Source organism: Phocoena phocoena, chromosome 2 (genome assembly GCF_963924675.1).
Source record: "Phocoena phocoena chromosome 2, mPhoPho1.1, whole genome shotgun sequence".
NCBI lineage: Eukaryota > Metazoa > Chordata > Mammalia > Artiodactyla > Phocoenidae > Phocoena > Phocoena phocoena.
The window spans coordinates 110275577-110295063 of NC_089220.1; the positions used below are offsets into that span (position 1 = coordinate 110275577).

Below are 19487 nucleotides of genomic sequence, written 5' to 3' on the forward strand. Positions count from 1 at the left end.
GGAAAGCATTATGTGAAAAGAAGTATAAATTGAATAGGGAAAACATATGCATGGTTCCACTGAATTCTTTTTAGGGTGAAATGTTTCTACACTACTTTTAATGATGGTTGTTCTTGAATTTCCTTAAATAGACACCGGTGATAAGCTGATTTCACCAAGCATGGATGGGAAGGTGTACACAGTTTGATGCTTTTGTTATATTTAATATTCCGTCTTTAATTTGCAATGTATTATAATGTCACACAAGTTAAAACAATAATAGTAAAACAAACTAATTGTCTTTAATTAAAGTGAATTAGGTTTTGATTTTAATATATTTGATGTAGTGAAAACTGATAGTGTGGAGGGTCCCAAAGGTTATTAGGGCATATTTCTATTGGGCCTGATGGTGTTAGTAATAACCCTCTTCCTCATAGTTCTAGACATGAACAAATATGCCACTTCATCCGTCTCTGTTACTCGCACTTATGCCCCTCCGCAGGGGTTGCACATTCCACAAGTTATCAGCTAATGGCGTTATACATTAAAAATTGAAGCTTTCCTCACTCCGAGGCCTTTCAAGTCTTTGTTCTTAAGCCCAAGACACTTTGGAGTGCAGCTGCAAACTATAGGCAGAAGATTAAATTAATTTGTAACTCTTTTTTTTTGGTACTGCATTACTAAATCCTCCACATTTAATTGAAACCCTACTTCAAGATGCTTTGTGTTTCTGTGTTCTTTGTTGTCAATTTAACCTCCAAAGCACTTGAACACTGGTAAATTGCTGTTATATCCTTTGGATTGTTTTTAAACCATACAGTAAGAGGACAGTGAAATTGATACACGGGAAGAAAAGAAAAATCTTAGGGTAGATTTTGAGGTATTTAGTATTTATTATGGTCCTTCGCTAGCATAGTTTCAGATGATTTAAACTCTCTCTAGGACTGTGTAAATTGATCTTGGGATGAAATCTCACCTAGGGAATTTTATGTAATCCAGTAGTTAAGTCTGATTTTTTAAAGTTTCCCTGTGTCTGAATGTCCCAAAATGGCTGCTGCATTTCTGTAAAATAAAGGTTTAACTGCAGTGCACAATCTAAATGCAAAATCCTTCGATGGAAATTTAATTGTGTAAAATGTGCACAAGGGTAATTAAGAACAAATTTTAGAACATTTCAGACTATAAAGTCCTCCTTCAGCTAGATCACTGGCTATATTGAAAATGCTTATTTTCAATTTGCAGTTTTGCTGAGAAACATAGAATATGTCTAAATTAAGAATTTATAAAATCCAGTGCTCTTCAGTATAGCTGTAAATTTAAAGCTACTCCCACATTGTTGATATTCTAAGTTGGTCAGTTGATCACCAAAAACATATCCTGAGTTTGTGTCCTGCACTTGCTTTCTGGTTACAATGTATGTTTTCTCTTTATCATTTATGACTTCATGACAATAATTATTCTTATTATCAACAGAAGCCATCTTTGTTGCTTTGTAAATAAACATCTTCTACCCTTTTTGTTAAAATACAAAGGTTTCTATCACACGTTTGTTATGTATTTGGCAATTGTTATAATCGCACTCACACATATATTGGTTGTTTAAATGATAAAGTCCAACCTATTCAGATACTGCTAACTCAAGAGTATTTCATAGATTATGGTTGGACAAATCAAAGATCAATAAGATAACACTGAGGAGCAGTCCTAGTTTTACAGTGAAAGGTTAGTGGTTTACTGTTATTTAAGTGTATTCCCAACTGGTAAATGTTTTTAGAGCATTCTTTTTCTGCCTTTTGCATAGTAAATCTCCCACCACGAACAGAGTATTTAGCACTTTGCTGAATCTTATGTATTTAGAATTAAAATGCACTTTTTTATTTAACATTAAATAGAATCCACTCCCTCCCTCATCTCTACCTCCACTTCCCCAAAATAAAGCTTTTCCAAATCTTTTACAATGTGAGCCGCTCCCCTGCTGGGAATGAAAAGGATGTTAGAGTCATTTGATGAATTGCTGGCGCTTCTGTGCGCCCACATTTTTCAATATACGTTTTTTTAAACTGGACTTAAGCTGCCTAAATTTAAATGCTTCTTTTGTAAAGATGATGAAGAGGGCAAACACTTCCATTGGCTAAGCCCTAATCTGTTTGCTTTGTTGTGATTCTTTTTTTTTCTCTTCTTTAACCCATTTATAAATCTGCATCTACATACAAAGGTCATTGGTTGGCTGAACTTAAACCATTTTACTCAGTAAATTTAATTAAGAAAATACAGTGCAACTCATAAGCAAATGAGTTTTTTCCGAGTTTTAAACCAAACCACCCTCTTGAGTGCTGATTGCCTTGCCCGACCCCTGGTGATACAGAAACAGGCAAAATTAAAAAGGACATTAAAGCTTCATTAAATCTGAAACACATTTAGTACAGTGACATATCTGCAGGCCATTTCAGAGAAGATTACATACTCTCTTTTGTAAGTTTCCTAATTTATAATACCTTGACAATAAAAACTGGGGAAATGCAAGTAGATTAATAGACCAGTAAGGGTAAAAGATACAGAATGGCCCCAGGTCCATCTGTCTCTGAAATATTCACTCATAGCATATGTACTCCCTCTTCCCCATAAAGGGTTCAGTGTTTATTTTGACTTTTGACAGCCTCAGCCATATCTGCTAAGAGCCCTTTTCCTTTTTTACCTTCTCTTAATTGAACTTGATAAAGAGGTTCTAGGGCTTAGCTATATATTTCCCTCTATTTGGCCACCAGATAAATAGTGTAGAACATAAACATTGCAGCTGCATTCAACCTGAAAGGGCAGAGACATACATGGAAGGCAGCTCCCTCTCCCAGGGCCTTAAAATGACTGCTTGTGGTGCCAGCCTTATAGCACCGCTGCCAGTTTTCACTCGTGTGGAGTTGGAATCCTTGGCTTGCCACCGGAGCAGCCCAGTGGTGACGCTGTGGGAGAGGAAATGATTGTTGCGCGTCTCTGGTCAAGAACAGGGGACCATTCTCTGCCCTCAGATTGAAAAGAGGTCAGACCTGCAAGGTGCCTTAGAAACAGTCCTCGCAGGAATGTAGTTGACAAGTAAGACTGAGCTTCCACAGGATATCAGGAAAGTGCACGTGAGTAAAGCCAGTTCCAAGAATGTTGAGGTCACTAGTTCAAGCATTGCCACCTGTTCCCAAGCAGGCTGGTACAGAGATGCTCCCTGCTGAATTTTCTCTCTGTTCTCTTGATGGAGGTCTCTTACAGAGTAAATGAATATCATCAGCCAGCCTAATTACCTTTTACCAGTTGTGAGAGGGGGCCACGTAGACGAGTGCACATTCCCAAGTCTGCTGTCGCCTTGCCTCTCCATAGAATAGTGATGACTTGAGAATTTGAGGCTTTGTGTTGAAGTGGAAAAAGTTCACATTTTTCACCTCATCCTACTCTTTTTTTTTTTTTAAAGTCTTCCTTTTATCATTGCTGAGTTCTTTAACCTACAAGAACCAATGGCCAGTGTTGGCACTGGCCAGCTAGTTTAGACCTTAACTGCATATATGGTGGGCAAGTTTCTTCTGCTGGTAAGCTACGTGGACAGAATTCTTCCATAGGCCCTAATGACATGTTCAACATATACCAGAGTGAATGGTGCAGCACCTGTAGAAGGACTTCAGATAGGATGTTCTAAACGTTTTCTAGTAGTTATCAAGCTGTCAGCTTTTTCAGGCGAGAGACCCTCCTCTTGCTACTTTTTCCAAATGAAAGAATGTGCAAAACTCATAATCTGCAGATGGGTGTGATGATAGGTGACAGCTTTTGGTGAGCTGTCACTGCCTGTCAGTTCAGTACAGAATGGTGCAAATGCCTAGCCCACCCATTACTGCCACAAAAGACCACAGTGGCTCTTTCTGAATCAATGTGCACATTCTCATTGGCCAGAAACACACTGTGTTTACAGAATGTAAGTCAAATCAATAACCTGTTTTGGGTGAGGGTGGAGTGGAGGCAGTGGAGAGCTGAGTCCCTCCCCTTCCTAACTAATAGCAGCATATAGACAACAGACATAATCACACAAAACTGTGAAAGGGAGTTTGATTAACATCCATACTCTCTTTCCTTCACTCTATAGTTGAACAGATTAATGACATCCAGCAAATGAAACAATGATGGTATAACTTTATGTCTTGAAAATCTGAGAATTCTGAGTATACAAGAAATGAGTACAAGGTAACAAATCTTACCAAGTATTCATATATATATATATATATATATATATATATATATATATATATATACACGCACACATATATATACACACACACACACACATCCAAATGAGTGTTGGCCCTTTCCAAGTAGTCACCTTACATGGTCATATGGTTTATTCCTATTACATTGCTGTCGCTCAAACTGGTTTTAGAACTTTAAAAATTAACCTCAGCATCTTCATGTCTATCCTTATTAAGGAACAAAATATTTTTTCTTTGAATTTGGCTTTGGGTTTTAGTAATACCCGTAGGCCATTCAGACCTTAGTCAACAAATAATTTACATGATCAAAAAACAGAGGGGTATGATTTTAAGCTCAAGATAAGATGCAGTTCTAATAAAATGAAGTAGTTCTTCTGTGACTTGAAATGATTCTAAAAGCAGTTCCAAAAGAGGAGTTCAGAAATGTTTAAGCAGTGTCAGTGTCTTTGAGATAAGTGCACAACTTCTCAAGATCTAGAAAAGCAATGTAATATGCTGGAAAGAACCCTGGACTACGTTGCAAGTCTTGGGGTCAGTCCCCAGGCTTCTGCTGATTAACTGTGTGGAAACATCTTCAATGGGACTCTGGGGTTCTGATCTGTAAAACAGATTGATGTTTCCTTGGATCCATTCTAGCTTCAAAGTTCCCTGATGTAGTGATTCTACTTTGAAAATATTTACAAATACCTATAAAGGATTTCAGACCTGACGATGGGCCACATTATGAAGTTGCAAAATTTAGCCACAGTTCTCTTTAAATAAATTATGGTATGTTTGGTAAATCTGATCTTATCGCTTCATATCAATCCTATTCCTGGTTGAATCATTTTGTTTTCACAGGTGAGAATTCAAAGACCAAAATTAAGTGAGTGGCCTAGAAACACATAGCAGTTTACTAATTAAATAAAATTGGAAGTTGTAAGGATTCAGTTACCCAATTTCAGACCTATAGTTCCAACTTCATAGTCTTGAACTGCCACTTTCCCACTAGTAGTAGCTCTTTTCTTCTAAATATGAATGGATGAAAAAAACTAACAAATAAATGAAAATAATGGCAAAATTTTCTATTTCACATGGCCCACTCCCCATTTCCTACAGCTCTTCCTATAATACTTATAACTGAAAATTCTACAGAGCTGTGGACTAGGAGCAATTAAGTGTTTCCATTTTTACAAGAGGAAAAGCCAACAGTATCCTATGGTTTTACATCTCTGTTTAGAAGAAACTGTCGTACACTTGTAAATGTGAATAATGCCCGTACAGCTGACAATATTCCTAAGAGAAACTATGTAAGGATAGTGTTTAGTTGTTAAAAATAGAATATTTTATCAGGGATACAACATTGTCCAATGTAAATGTTCATTCTATATATAGCTTTCAATGTAATTACAGCAATAATTTAGTTTGTGCATTTAAGATTGTGAGCTTTTTATATTTGCTGGATGTGATTCTGAAATTTAGTACTTGTCTGTCTTAAGATCTGCCCTGCATGCAAATCTATAACTAGACAAATATTATTTCCTTTCTCAGCTTGCTCTTGGGAGGTTTCCATATCCTCAGGTAAGATTGTTCATTACTGCCGTTTTCCACTGTGACATTCATTCCTATGTATGAAGTGCAGGGAGCAATTGTGAACATTTGAGCCACATACAAATAAATCTGTCCTGTTAAATTGAAAAGTGATATCTTAAAGGAGTCATTTAGGAGTCTCTATTGATTTTTGATTTTTTTATACTCCAGATTTTTTTCCTCTTTGTTAAAGGTTGAAAGCCATCATTGTGCTCTTCCTTTGTGTGGCACTGGTAATGTTTTTCCTCATCCCAACCCAGTAGCATGTGCTCTTACTGAGGTTGGAAAAGGGACACAGCCTCTTCTTGACACACTATTTGCGTTTTTGGATTCAATTAGTTATTTGAATTAAAGGATTGAGGTGAAGGGTGAAAATATCTAATCTAAGTCATTATTTTTGCTAAGCAAATAGATGGGCCCCCAATTTTATGTGGCTGTGATTTCGAACATTTTCTTTTTAAAAAATTTGCCCTTCCTATTTACATTTCTAGGAAAATAAAATGTCCATTATGTTACCATTGCTGATAATAATCTCTATAGTAATTTCTTTAAGATTTTTATTATAGAAGGGTGCTAGCACTTAAAATATAAAGCTATTTTGTGGTTTGAAAATGATTCCCCAGTGTGTGTGGGGAAATAAGTGAAATGTCTAGAGGGATGAAAAATGAATGGTTTGACTGTTGGTTGATGCTCCCTGTTTTTCTGGCATCTTGGTCTGTACAGGCCAAAGTGCCCGGAGGCATGTCTGATTTAAAGGTGGTGTTGGTCTCTGCTCTTTAAGCATCTATTAACTTGCTATTATTATGCAAATACGTGTTGTGTTACACATACTAATTTATGCATGGTTAGATTATGCAGATGTGTCACAAACATGGTTATTGAATAATAGGATGGGGCTCATTCTCTCTACCATCTTTATAAGCAGTTTTAAGCAAATTGTCCTGGTACCCATGTGGACATTTCACACGCTGAAATGTCTCTTTTGTATCCTTTTTCTTTTACAGTTAGAGCCATCAGATAAGTGGAGGAGAAACCATCCAAGTTGTTAGGTTCAAGAGTGTCAGTCTCACTTTTCAAATTTGTAGGATTCTTTGTTTAAACATAATCTTTTCCTTAAAGAGAAGGTCCTAAGTGTAATCACTTGGCATGCGTGCTCGCATTTAGTGAGATTTTACTGTGTACAGCCTTGCTGCTTAGCTCTAGGTAGCCCATCAAATTAAAATCACATTTTCAGGATTTATAGCTCGTTAGAATATTTATCTTGGTAAGCCTCTTATTCTGTCAGTAATTTTTAAACAATTCACTGTTTGGCCAGTGTACGCATTCCCCTCAAATTTTGTAAATGAAGAGAAGAGGCACTATATAACTTCTCTCTCAAACAAGTCTTAATAGAAAACTTGTATAAGCCATCTAAGAAAAAAAAATACCAAAGATTGGGAGTGTAGCTGTATTCTTGAGATTCCTCATGCCTAGAGTATTTAATCAGTGAGATTTGATAAGTGATAAGTCTAAGAAACGATTGCATTTGACAAATGAAGCTTTTGAAGGCTCTGGTCGAATTTAGAAAGAGGCTGTCTACCTTTGCAGTATTGTTTTCTGGAATGTTTAAGTATATGTTTACTTGATCAGTCGAGTGGAAGTTGGAAAATTCTAATGTGTTGAACTCCCTAGGTAGCAATCACTGTTATGCCAGAGTGAGGGGAAAACTGTATTCCTTGAATCGTGATAGAATATTGTCACCAAATTGGGACTTTGATTTCAAATAATAGAAGCAGCTTTGATGCCATCAGGCCTGTTTCCCAGGTCTTTCAACAGAAGTTTGTGCACTTCATTGCTGGAATCATTAATGACTTTTGATGGAGTTGGCATTTATTTTACAGGGTTTGTACTATAGACTGAAGATTGGGAAAGGTTACTTTATAGATTCCTTTTCTACCCTTTTGCCTTCAAATAAAGCACATGAAGAAAAATGTTTATTTTTATAGTATCGCAGGGACTGGATTATGAAATAATACCTTCTCTTTGGCCCATATTATCTCATTTGAACCCCTAACCACTCTGTGTGATAGCCTCCCCTCAGAAATTGGACAAACAGGATGGTTGATTTGCTCATTGTGGTACTGTAGGTGGTTTGGGGCCATTGAATCCCAAGTGGAATAGGCAGGAGTGAATCACACACTCTCAGGAGTGGAAGGTGATCTCAGACAACATCAAATCAAACCTCTCTACAATATCTCTGAAAAGCAAAGTTGAACACCTCCAGTGATAGGTAACTCACTAGTTTACAAAGCAACCATAGAGTCAAAGCTTTATTTACCGGGCTGAGGACTGCCTCATCTTAATTATTACCCACTGGTCTGGCCCTTGAACACATGAAAGATTTTCATATATCCTTAAGATCTCACAGTTTTGCATCCCTTATGTACCCAGGGCTGGGTACTCAAAGTCAAATCAGGGAACTAGATCTCAGCTGCCTTCACTAGTGGCAAGCTGAGGAGACTGGCCTGTTTGAAAGAACTCTAGACCAGGAGCTAGAAGATTAGGATTAGAACCCCGCTCTAACAAGCTCCGGTCACTGCAGGCCTTAATTCTTGCTTTGGCCTGTTTCCTCATCTCTAAAATGAGCGTCCTGATACCTGCCTTTCCTATCTGATTAGAAGTATGCAGATCAAATAAGATTATGGATATGAATTTCTAATCCTCAACCAAAGGTTGCAAGAGGCTGTGCTTGCAACCTGCCAGCTGCAGCTGGAGCAGAGTGTAAAATGAGCAGAAGGGAAAGAGGGGAGGCAAGGCCAGCATACAGACTCGTCCTTCCCCCAGCCCAGCGTCAGTGCTGCTGACAGCGTTGTTAGCAGCGTCTCTTCCTGCCGGTGACACAGTGTGTATCTGGTGGGGATGCAGATGAGGGAGGGGTGTTGGGAAGATAGCAGGGAGAGTCAGTAGCTGGGGACCAACATAAAGGTTAAAGGACTGGATTTTTATTGAGATAATCGTTCTCCATGAATATCATTGTTTGGGGGGTTGGGTTTTTATCTGTTATTTGAAAACACTGTCTATTTTAGTTTCCTTTAGGCCTTAAAGTTGCGTAGCCTCACTGGCATGCAGTTTAGGGCTCTATGGAAAGAAAGGTTAGGAGCCATTATAGATACACGGTCTTATTACTACAGCTTATAATAGGAGGAACAACGATGTCAGATTCACCTAGCACCTTTCCGACATCCAGCTCCAAAGCACTTGTTGTTATCTGACTCGGGACTGTTATTTCCAGCCTCCAGGTGAGCAGACTGAGTCTCAGAGAGATGAGGCGCCTTGCCTTGGGGATGAATGGGTACAGTTAGATCTAGGGCTTGCAGGCGACTAAACCAAATGACTGGCTCTGTGAACTCTGATTTTGGTTTGCTGTTCAAACCACTGCCCTCCTTCCCACTCAGCCCCACCAAGCCCTTCTCCTGGCTCTCCTTCTCTGCCCTCAGGAGGCCTCCTGTGTAGATGAGAAGGGTTGTGCCACGGAAGATGATGACAAGACCATTCATTCCCTAGAGCCCTTTTGCTTTTCTTACCATGCGTTTAGCAGAGTGATGGATCTGGAGGGACCCAGAGCTCTCACTGACCCCAGTGCCATTAAACTCTGCATGCCTGTGAAGGATATTCCGCAATAGCATAATGAAAACTTGTGTTTTTAAACATCTGGTAAACAGCTAGTATCTCAATTTCTTGAACAATTCAGCTTTAATAGTCATCGGGGAAAATGTGCAAGTCCGGACAAGGACTAGAGCTGTGTATAGTTAATCATGTAGATCCAAATCCAGTTGACTTAAAAAACGTGATGGTGGGCAATGGTTTGTCTAACGACACCATAATTTAGGAGAAATGGAAAAAGATTGCCTGCTAAAAACTGTCATCCTTCATTCAAACTTGACAACAGTACCCTGCATTAGGATGATAGTAAATCCATCACGGAGACTTCTCAGGGGATGTGCCAGCTCTGGCATTTGGAAATTGGTAAGCAAGATGCCACAGGAAAGTGAAGATAATATAGATACAAATGTATTTAAGGTACTTTTGCATGTGTAAAAATGTTCTTCTTTTGGCTGCATTTCCCGATCTTGGTTAATAAGTTACATCAAAATGACCTGAAGTTAAAAAAAGGAAAAAAATCTGAGCAAATAGTGCCCCTGGTATTGTAAAGCTTTGAATGTTTTCACACCCCATTAATTTATTACTTCTCTTTCTTCATCTTTAAATTTCATTTTTTTTTTTTCAAAAATTCCGACTCCCTGCTGCTGCAGTGATTTTCATCTTGTTGTTAATTTTCCCTGCTCCATATGGAGCTCCAGACATTTCACCTGGAGGCTGTACTAGATTTTGCTGTAGTGATTGTACTTCCGGAGGCCAAAACTGTCATTTAGGGTTCCTGGTGCATCTGTCTGCGCCAGGCTTTTCACTGGCATGGGAGAGTGTGAATAACAAATTGGATGCACCTGAGATTCAGATGATTAGTGTGTTCTGTGAATCTCCACGACTTGTAAGCAGATAGCTCTGGGGGGCCGGGTGGGGGGGGGGAGGCGGGGAGGGCTAAACAGCGACTGGGTGAATCTGTACTCACACCTTACATTTGGGGCTTTGCGAGGGAAGTGCAAACATCCTAGGCAGTCTGAGTGCAGAGAGAGTAACAAATATTTCATCCTGCCTTGTCATTGATTAGAAAAGAGACTTTAATTTCATTTCACCCCATGTTGTGATTAATTTGCATTCTTTGTCAGAAGTTAATGGAGTTTTTTATGGTTCACTCTGAAATCCTTGAAGACATCAGACTTGATCTGATGTTTATACAACCGCCAGCGGAATTTTTTCGTTTGATTGATGGCAAGCTTGATGTTACTCCAAACGGCTTTTTAAGCTGTTTTTAAGAATTATTTGAATAAAATGCAAGCAAGATATTGTTGTAATGATCAAGATTATCTGTTAAAAATCTGTTTCAAATAAAGAAGGTGATAAGTAGTAAAAAGGATCAAAAATATGCGATATAGTGAATAGTGATGTTATTTGTTAAAATACATGACAATGGCATCCAAATAAATTATTGCAATATATAGAGATCACTTTTATTGAAAAAGCATACCATCATCTGGCCAAATAGAATAATTAAGGCCAAGGCAAAAGGAAAGTCTGCATCTTCGGGATTAAAAATCTTTACTACCAATTGGCATTTCTCATTTATTCTGCCACCTTTTGCCACCAATGTACGAAACAGAGATCTGCTGTGCTTAACTCAAGGAGACAGGGTCTGTCAGGCCTGTTAGCTGAACAAAATGATGACATATTACTTGTCTCAATAAAGACGCATTCTTAAATCCCAATACAAGTTAAACATAAGTGGATAATAGAGGATTTTAAGTGAAAGACATGTATTCTTAATAGTATAATGACTGGCCTTTTTCACAAGACAGTACAGAAATGAAAATATCCTGTTGTTAAAAAGCAAAATACCCCACTTGTTCATGGGTAAGAGAAACATGTGTTCACCCCCCCGTACACTGTGTATCAAAATATGAAGGAAGCTGTAGGCGGCATTTGCTCAGAACCCCCTGCTACTAACCAAGGAAATATGTTTTGCAAATGCTTTTTGATTACTGATACCATTTGTTTGATTTGGGGGCTTTGCCTTGCTTCAGCAGATCCTTGCTTTGCTGTGATTGCTGCTAGTGAGACTTACTCATAGGTCAAAAAGCTACTTATCTGAGCACTTTCATTTAAAACAGATTAATTTATTTGCTGTATCTGAAAGTTTGCTAAATAATTGGGTGGTTTTAATTTAAGTTACTGCTTTCTGATCCTTGTATTAACATGATCTAAGGTCCTTTTTATTATATGCAATCCATATTATTGACCACAATTGCCCTGTTTTCATTTAAATGTAAGCAGCTTGTCAAGTAGAAAATATTTTGTTTAACTTGGCCTGGAAACCTGCTATTTTAATGTGTGTGAGGTTTTTTTTTTTCAATTGACAGACTGTCTTTTAAACATACGTTTATTTTGTAGTAATAAATTGTGCTCTGGATAGAGTATTTGTCTTGTAATAAAGTAGAAAGCATATGTTCTTAAAACTATTTTGAAATATTAAACATTTTTCAAAAGTTAATGTCAAAATACTAGAGTTTTTTTGGTGGTGGTGGTGGTGGTTTTTTGCAGTACGCGGGCCTCTCACTGCTGTGTCCTCTCCCATTGTGGAGCACAGGCTCCGGCCGCGCAAGCTCAGCGGCCATGGCTCACGGGCCCAGCTGCTCCGCGGCATGTGGGATCTTCCCAGACCGGGGCACGAACCCGCGTCCCCTGCATCGGCAGGCGGACTCTCAACCACTGCGCCACCAGGGAAGCCCCAAAATACTAGAGTTTTTACACCTAATTTTATTCATGTTTTAAAATCCTTTGAGTATATTATTATTAATCCTAATTTTGACAATTTAATATGGTTTTATATTCAGTGTTAAATTCACACTATAGATATCACTGTCTTATTTATGTATTAATGTACTAATTATGCCTAGGCCAACCTAGTATTGCAAAATTAAACCTAAAAAGTTTGCCTTCTTTGAAAAGAGGTGTTTGGAATCTATCCTTTGTTGCATGAACTTTTTGAAATTTGAACATCAAGGATTTTAGTACACTGTAAGTATCCAGATTTTGTGTGAGATCTCTGGTCAAAGAAAAAAACAGCAGTGGGTTATTACCCCAACTTCAGGTTCTAACCTTTAATTGGCAATAGTCCAAAAGAGTGATATGTGTGCAGTTTTATTTTTCCAAACATTTCTAGCCTACATGTTTTAATTCATCGTTTATTTTCATCCTCACTATTGAGGATATAGACAGTTAAAATATACTGATATTTCAAGCCATAAAATCAGATTTTATGTTCCATAAAATGCAGAGGTGAAATCTAGGTGATATGAAGGTGTTCACTGACACACATTTGCTTCTTCCCAGAAATTTTTTAATTGCCTATGTCAGATTTTTCTCCCAGTGTCTATTTCATACTTATCAAGAGGTCTCATAATTTTATTTGCTTAGTCTATGCTGAAGACAGGAGGTGGGTTCCCACTATATCTTTAAAATGGAGCAGAAATGGAAGAGGCATTATCCTCCAAGTGTGTGTAGCTTAGAAATGTGAAACTTTCCATTAAAGATAAATTACTTGTTAATACCTCAGTTGAGGTATATGTAGTTAGCCAGCTAGGTTAGTGATTGTCTCTATTTTTTTAAAAAACACTAACCCAATGTTGGTTTGGTTTTATAGCACCTTCTAAGCTATTTTATGACATACATCTCAGTTTAATTGAACATGTATTTGTCATTGAGCATCTACTCTGTCCTGGCACTGTGCTAAGCACTGGGAGTACGGAAACGGAACAGATGTGGTCCCTGCTGTCAAAGAGTCCAATGCAGTGGGAAGAAAAACATAAACAAATGACAGTTGATATAAAAGGAGCCCTACAGGAGGTACTATGCTCTGGCCTCAAGAGTAAGAGGTCAGCTCACTTTAGGAAACTATGGTTTCACAGGGTAGATGATGCTTGAGCTGAGCTCTAAGGCTAGAAGGATGGAAAAGAACGTTCCAGGTATTTTGGTCAAGAGGAAAGTCATCTTGTAAAAGATAAAGGTCTAAAGCAGCATGTTGTATTTGGTGTCCTTGCAGTAAGCAGTTCAACGCAATAGGTTACTACTGCTACTGTGACATTCATCTCCCTCATAGTTTGGGAATGTCCTTAGATGACTTTTAAAGCAACACCGGGAGGGAAGGAAGAAAATGTTGGTAGAATGATAGAGGAGAGAAGTGCTGTATCAGGATGGAGATGGCACGTGTAGCCGAGACCAGATAATGAAATTAAGCTTGAGAATTTCATGAATCCCTTTGAGATGACTGAGAGCCAGTCTGAGGTTGGAAATCACTGCATTTTAAGATTTCTACCCTAAGGTCAGTTGGCATATGCCTCTGAGGGGTTCCCTGCCACCCTTTATGAATTTAACTTGGCATATCGTAGAACATTTTCTAGACTGCTGGAGGATTGGTCGTCATGATCAAATGAGCTAATACCTAAGAGACCACTTTGAAAAAAATAAGGTGGTAAATAAGAGCAAGGTAATATTAGTATTATTTATATTTTCCAGAAAGTACTTTAGGGATTTACCTATGTAACTCTGAAAATATATGACCATGTCTCACTCCAGTTAGGACTAAAATGAATTACTTTTCTGATCCCATAAGAGCCCTCCTTTAAAGTCTTTCTTTTTTGTGTTATAATTTATCATTCACAATCACCATCATTAATATATAGAATTATATGCAGGATCTAATCATTTTTAATTCAGTAACTGGGGACCATGATTCTTTTACAATTTTTAAATAATCAGTTTAACCCAGAAATAGAATTGACGTTTGAAGTAATGAACTTGGTGCCCAGCCTGGCTTTCAGGGGTTACTTCGCTATCTTCTTTTCCTCTTAATCTTTGTGGTCTGGAAGGCCTTCCATTTTTCCGCCTTTGGTTTCATTGGTACTACCTCATGGAATCATAGAATTTTAGGATGTGAGGAGATCTTACAATGGTCTAGTCCAACTCATTTATTTTACAGAGGAGGAAAGGGGGGTCCATAGCCATTAAATGACTCACTGATGATTACCAGATATTTGGCAACAGGATCAGACTGTCTCCCACTCTAGAGGGATGGGGCAGGGGGAGAAAGTGAAAGAAGGCACCCAGAGGCTTTGAGCCCAAATAGCTATCCTTATTTCACACACCCATCCACTCAAGTACTGCCTCCAACTGGTGTGTCTACAGAGATGGAAATCACTGTTGTAGGATGCTTCATGCCTGCCAGGTAATTGCTGATGGGTATGGATCCCTGGGGGGAAGTGGTCTTCAACAGCAGTAGTAGCAGCAGCAACAACAGACAAAGACATCAACTTTATTGTACGCCAGTGTTTTATTTATCACCATTCAGTATAGAAAACTTGGGTAGATGTGGGGCTAGGGGCTCATTGGCATCCGAGTTAAAAAGGGGGCAGACCTGGCCAAGCTTTGTTTGAGTACAGATTACTTTTTAGATATTTAACAGTTCTGGATTAATGCCTGGGGAGTCTGGGAATTCTTCCCCAACGAAAATGTTGATGATGCTAAGAACCCAACCTTCTTTAGCGCCAATGAAACAGACAAGCTAAGTTCATTGAAAAATCAGTGAGTTGCCTAAAAGGAGCAAAGAGCTGATTCGATTTAAGACCGGAGATTGCCCAGGACACACCAGGTGGAAAGAGGGTGCCAGGGGCTCCTAGGAGCTAAGAAAGGAGGCAGTTGTCTGTTTACGCTCACAGCCAAGGTGTCATCCCCAAAGAATTGTGGGAAACTGAGGAAAGCAATTAGAACCAAGTGTAGACTCTGTTGTGCTGTACACTGTCAAGGTCTGTAGTTGGTGACACCATGGGGGGAAGGTAAGGAAGTCTGGGGAAAGAAAGACCAAAGAGGCTGATGGAGCTTGTCTTGTTTTGTGTTCAGAAACGGGTTTCAGAGAGCACCGTTCTGGGCATGAGGAGACCTCGACCCCAGTCCTAGCTCCAGTCTGATAAAATACAGTAAACAAAAGAATGTTCCCGGCTAAAGGCCTCCCTCTAGCCCCTGCTCTTTGGTCAGCCCTATGCCTCCTTGGTAGCCAGGCAGCTGGAAATGCTCAGTGGCTCAGGGCAGAGGCAACTGGGGTACAACAAGTGACACACCCAACAAGTGACAAATTGAATCATTATCAGTATATGGTTTCCACCCAGCCACACACACAGAGTTAACCTGAGTTCTGGTCCTGGCTGTTCCTATTAGTTTTTTGACCTTATTTCTTCTCAGACCTCAGTTTTCTCATCTGGAAACTGATGGAGGTGGCCTAGGTCAGTCACGTGCCAAATACAGTAGGTGGGCATCCACTCTCTGGCACATACACACATGCATGCACACACGAACACATTGTTAATTTTCAAAATGTGTCTAAGTAATATCTTGTATGAACTAAGAGCTATTTGGTAAACAAAGACTGAAAAATGCTGGACTAGATACTTGTGTGGTCTCCTTTCATCTTGTACGAACAGTTTCCTCCTCTTTTCTACACCTTCAGCCACCTTACTCAGCACCATCTCCCCATGTCCTCCCTTAGAGTTTATTGAAACCTTATTTTACTTATATCAAAATATGAGAGGTGTGAACCGAAACTGAAACAGAAGTCAGACTTTCTTCAGTTCATTCTAAATCCATGACTTTTTCTCTTTAAACCTATTTTGAATTTACAGTCAAGCCACTAAGACACATGTTAATTAACATGGTTATATGTGACTGTATTTCAAGATGTTTTTTCTTTCCTAATCCTGTATGAACCATGTGTTGGCTGCAGTTACAGCTTATCTCAGAATCTCAGCAGGCCAAAAAATGTTGTCAGATATATCGCGGATAAAAAAAAAAAAAAAGGAGCGATATGTGGAGTCTTAGCTCACAAAGAAAATCTTCCTTGCAATGCCTAAAAACATGACCTGTTTTGGGGGGCATGGCGAAGCTGTCTTAGAAATTTACAGTGTCCTGAATCCAGCGAACTATATTTTATACAAACATTCAGTGACATTTAGAGGTGCATGCAAGCCCTGTGCTTAAGTTTCAGCTCTGCCACTAAATTTCAGGGAACTTAATAAGTCACTTTGTTTTTGTGGACCAGCAATTATATCTTATCCATCATCTGAGTCCTAGAGTCTAGTACAGTGGCTGGCACAAAGTACTTCATAAACATATATGAATTGATAATTTAGTTTAATTTTACTTTTTTTTACATGTTGGCAATAGCATGTTTTAGAATCAGTAGGAACTAAGAATCAATACACATCCTTAGGCTTTAAATTAATAATTTCATCCCCTTTTCTTCCGTGTCCGTATTTCCAGTCTACCCTGCCAGCATTAATACCTGAAGAATAAAAGCTTCCAAGGAGATGTGATAGTTGTCTTCAGATATTTGAGGATTCTCTGTAAGAAAGGATGTGGATTTGTTCTGTTAGTGTAGAACTGGAACAGGAGGTAGAATGGACAGTCAGAAAACGTAAGCTCCGCATTACTGTATGTATTCAGACAGAAGTTCGGTCAGCAGGGGCGTAAAGGAGGGATTCAAGGGTCAGATGGGGTGGAAGCTAGGTCAGATTAAAAAACCTTTCAGGTGCTTTCAGACACCAAGTCTATGAGTCTGCTTCAGTGTTGGGCAAGACTCTCCTCAGCCAAACAAATAAAAGACTGATGCATTTTCTGTCAGTTACAGGGGAAAGACAACAGGTAGAAACTTCGTCAGACTTGTCTAGATTCTGTAATTGGTTTAATGATCCACTCATTTTGACTCTCAAATACTCTGTCAGTGTGAAACACATAAGAAATAGAAGAGTACAGGAAAGAAGTAATTCTTTTTCAGCCCAAGACTTACACGCTTCTCTGTTTCTCTCCACTGAGCCAACTATGTGACGTGGCTATCAAAAATGTGAATGCACTTGTAGCCTCTATGACAGTCTACTAAATAGTGTATAGTGTCCAAAGCAAGGTGATATAAGCCAGTGCAAGGTATGTGTTCAGGCGTGGATATCACACTTTATGAGGAACATACACATATGGCACCACACTCAGAGAAAGATAACCTCAAAGGAGAATGTGAAATCATGCTTGGGTCCTTCTAGACAGCTTTCTGGTTCAGCTCACAGAAAACCCAACTCAAAGTTGCCTCAATCATAAGGTAAATTTATTGAATTACATGACCGAAAATCTAAGTATCGCTGGTTTTAGGTAGAACTTTATCCGGTAAGTCACTTTGAGCTCTATTCTTATTAGGCTTCTCCCTTCACAGACCAAGAATGGCTGTAGAGTTCCTGGGGTGACCTGCTTCCCAGTTTAGAAGGAAAGAGCTGGTCTCTTTTTCCCCCACAAGCAACCAGAGGCTCTGGGCTTCAGTTTGATTGGACCAGTTTAACTCCCTGCACCCAGGGCATTTAGGTGATGCCAACTAGTTTAGGCCTGAACCACGTGCCCCATCTCTAAAGCTGGGGGGCGAAGTCTTCTTCCCACGAAGCACGTGGGCTGCTTAGGGGTGGGGAAATGCTGCTAGAGTGTCATTACTAATGGAAGGGAGAAGGATAGAGGGCAACCAAACATAGCAAATGATCCTAGGAAGAAAATATCAATAGGATGTTTGTTCAGGAAAGAAAACATTGTGGAGGCATGACAGCTATCTTCAGATATGTGAAGAGCTGTCATTAGACTTAATCACTACAGCTCCAGACCATGGGCACATCTTATAGGAAGACATATTTGGACTCAAAATAAGAATGAACTTCCTAACAATTCAAGCTACCCAAGATAGAATCATTGGAATCCCGTCACTGGAAGTCTTCTAGCAAAGACAGGCCAGCTGTCTGTCAGGAATATTTATTTTTCTTTGGTTCCCCCACTCTTTTTTTTCTTTTAATTATTCTTGGCTGCATCGGGTCTTAGTTGTGGCACGCAGGATCTTTCACTGAGGCACGCGGGCTCTTTGTTGCGGTGTGCGGGCTTCTCTCTAGTTGTGGCATGCAGGTTTTCTCTCTTTAGTTGAGGCGCCTGGACTCCAGGGTGCATGGGCTCTCTAGTTTGCGACAGGCAGGCTCTCTAGTTGAGACACGTTGGGCTTAGTTGCCCTGCGGCATGTGGGACCTTAGTTCCCTGACCAGGGATCGAACCCATGTACCCTGCATTGGAAGGCGATTCTTTACCACTGGATCGCCAGGGAAGTCCCTGTCAGGAATATTATAAAGTGAATTTCTACATGGAACAAGGAATTGGACTACTTGACCTCGAACATCGTTCTGGACTCTGTGGCATGTGGGGGATTTAAGCTAATAGAGATGCAAACTAACTGATAGCTCCAGAAGAAACCTTTCAGACATTTTGCTACGGCAGTAAAATAACTTTTGCTACGGCAGATTTATTTGACCATAAGGAGTAGAATGATCAACAGGCCTTTCTCAGAAAAAGCAACACCTCCCCCTCTCACCCCTCTCCCATACACAAAGAACAGATATTCTTCCTAGGTTCTGAAATAAGACCACACAGTATTTGGAGCAAAGAAAAAAGTTTGATACAGCAGATGTCTAAAATCTTCTTTGAAAAGCTAGTGCTTAGTGGACTCCTTGACCAGACCTTGTACCATTAGGAAAAAGGTCAGTTTTGTAATTCACATTGGTCGTTTTGAATTGTGATCCTAAGCCCCTGCTTTTCTCACAGAATTTAGGTCTAACTAAATATTATAATTCTCATTTACCTGCCCGGGAGATGATTCACTCTGTGGCTCTTGTACACCTGTGTGGGGGAGGACCTGAGCTATGTCAATTTTACATACACAAGGGATAAAAGAGTATACACTGGCAATCAGGTCCTTTTTTTCCTGCTCACTGATTGAAAGACCCAGCACATGAATGATGTCGCACCGTACCTTGGTGCTCCAGCTGTTGTGTGTTGTGTGACAATGCATTGTCCTTGAGAACTCGGGAAGCAGTAAGAGCCAAGTGACCTAATTTATGGCTGCGCTGATTTTCTGCCTGGTCCCATCTGAGCTGTGCCCTCCTCTAGGCATCTTGGAGCCTTTCTAGCCCGCCCAGCTGTTTGTTAAAT

The 19487-nt window shown here is 39.5% G+C and overlaps 1 protein-coding gene across 2 annotated transcripts in view; it reads left to right on the top strand.

Moving 5' to 3' along the window:
- Positions 1-19487, top strand: part of MAP2K5 (mitogen-activated protein kinase kinase 5) — a 267232-nt gene that overhangs the window by 181732 nt on the left and 66013 nt on the right. Inside the window, exon 17 of one of the 2 annotated variants that reach the window (XM_065871152.1) lies at positions 5748-5777. The exons of the other annotated variant lie outside the window; for it this stretch is intronic. Coding sequence (XP_065727224.1) covers positions 5748-5777 — 30 coding nt within the window. The remainder of the gene's footprint in view (positions 1-5747; positions 5778-19487) is intronic. 2 annotated transcript variants of the gene reach the window in all.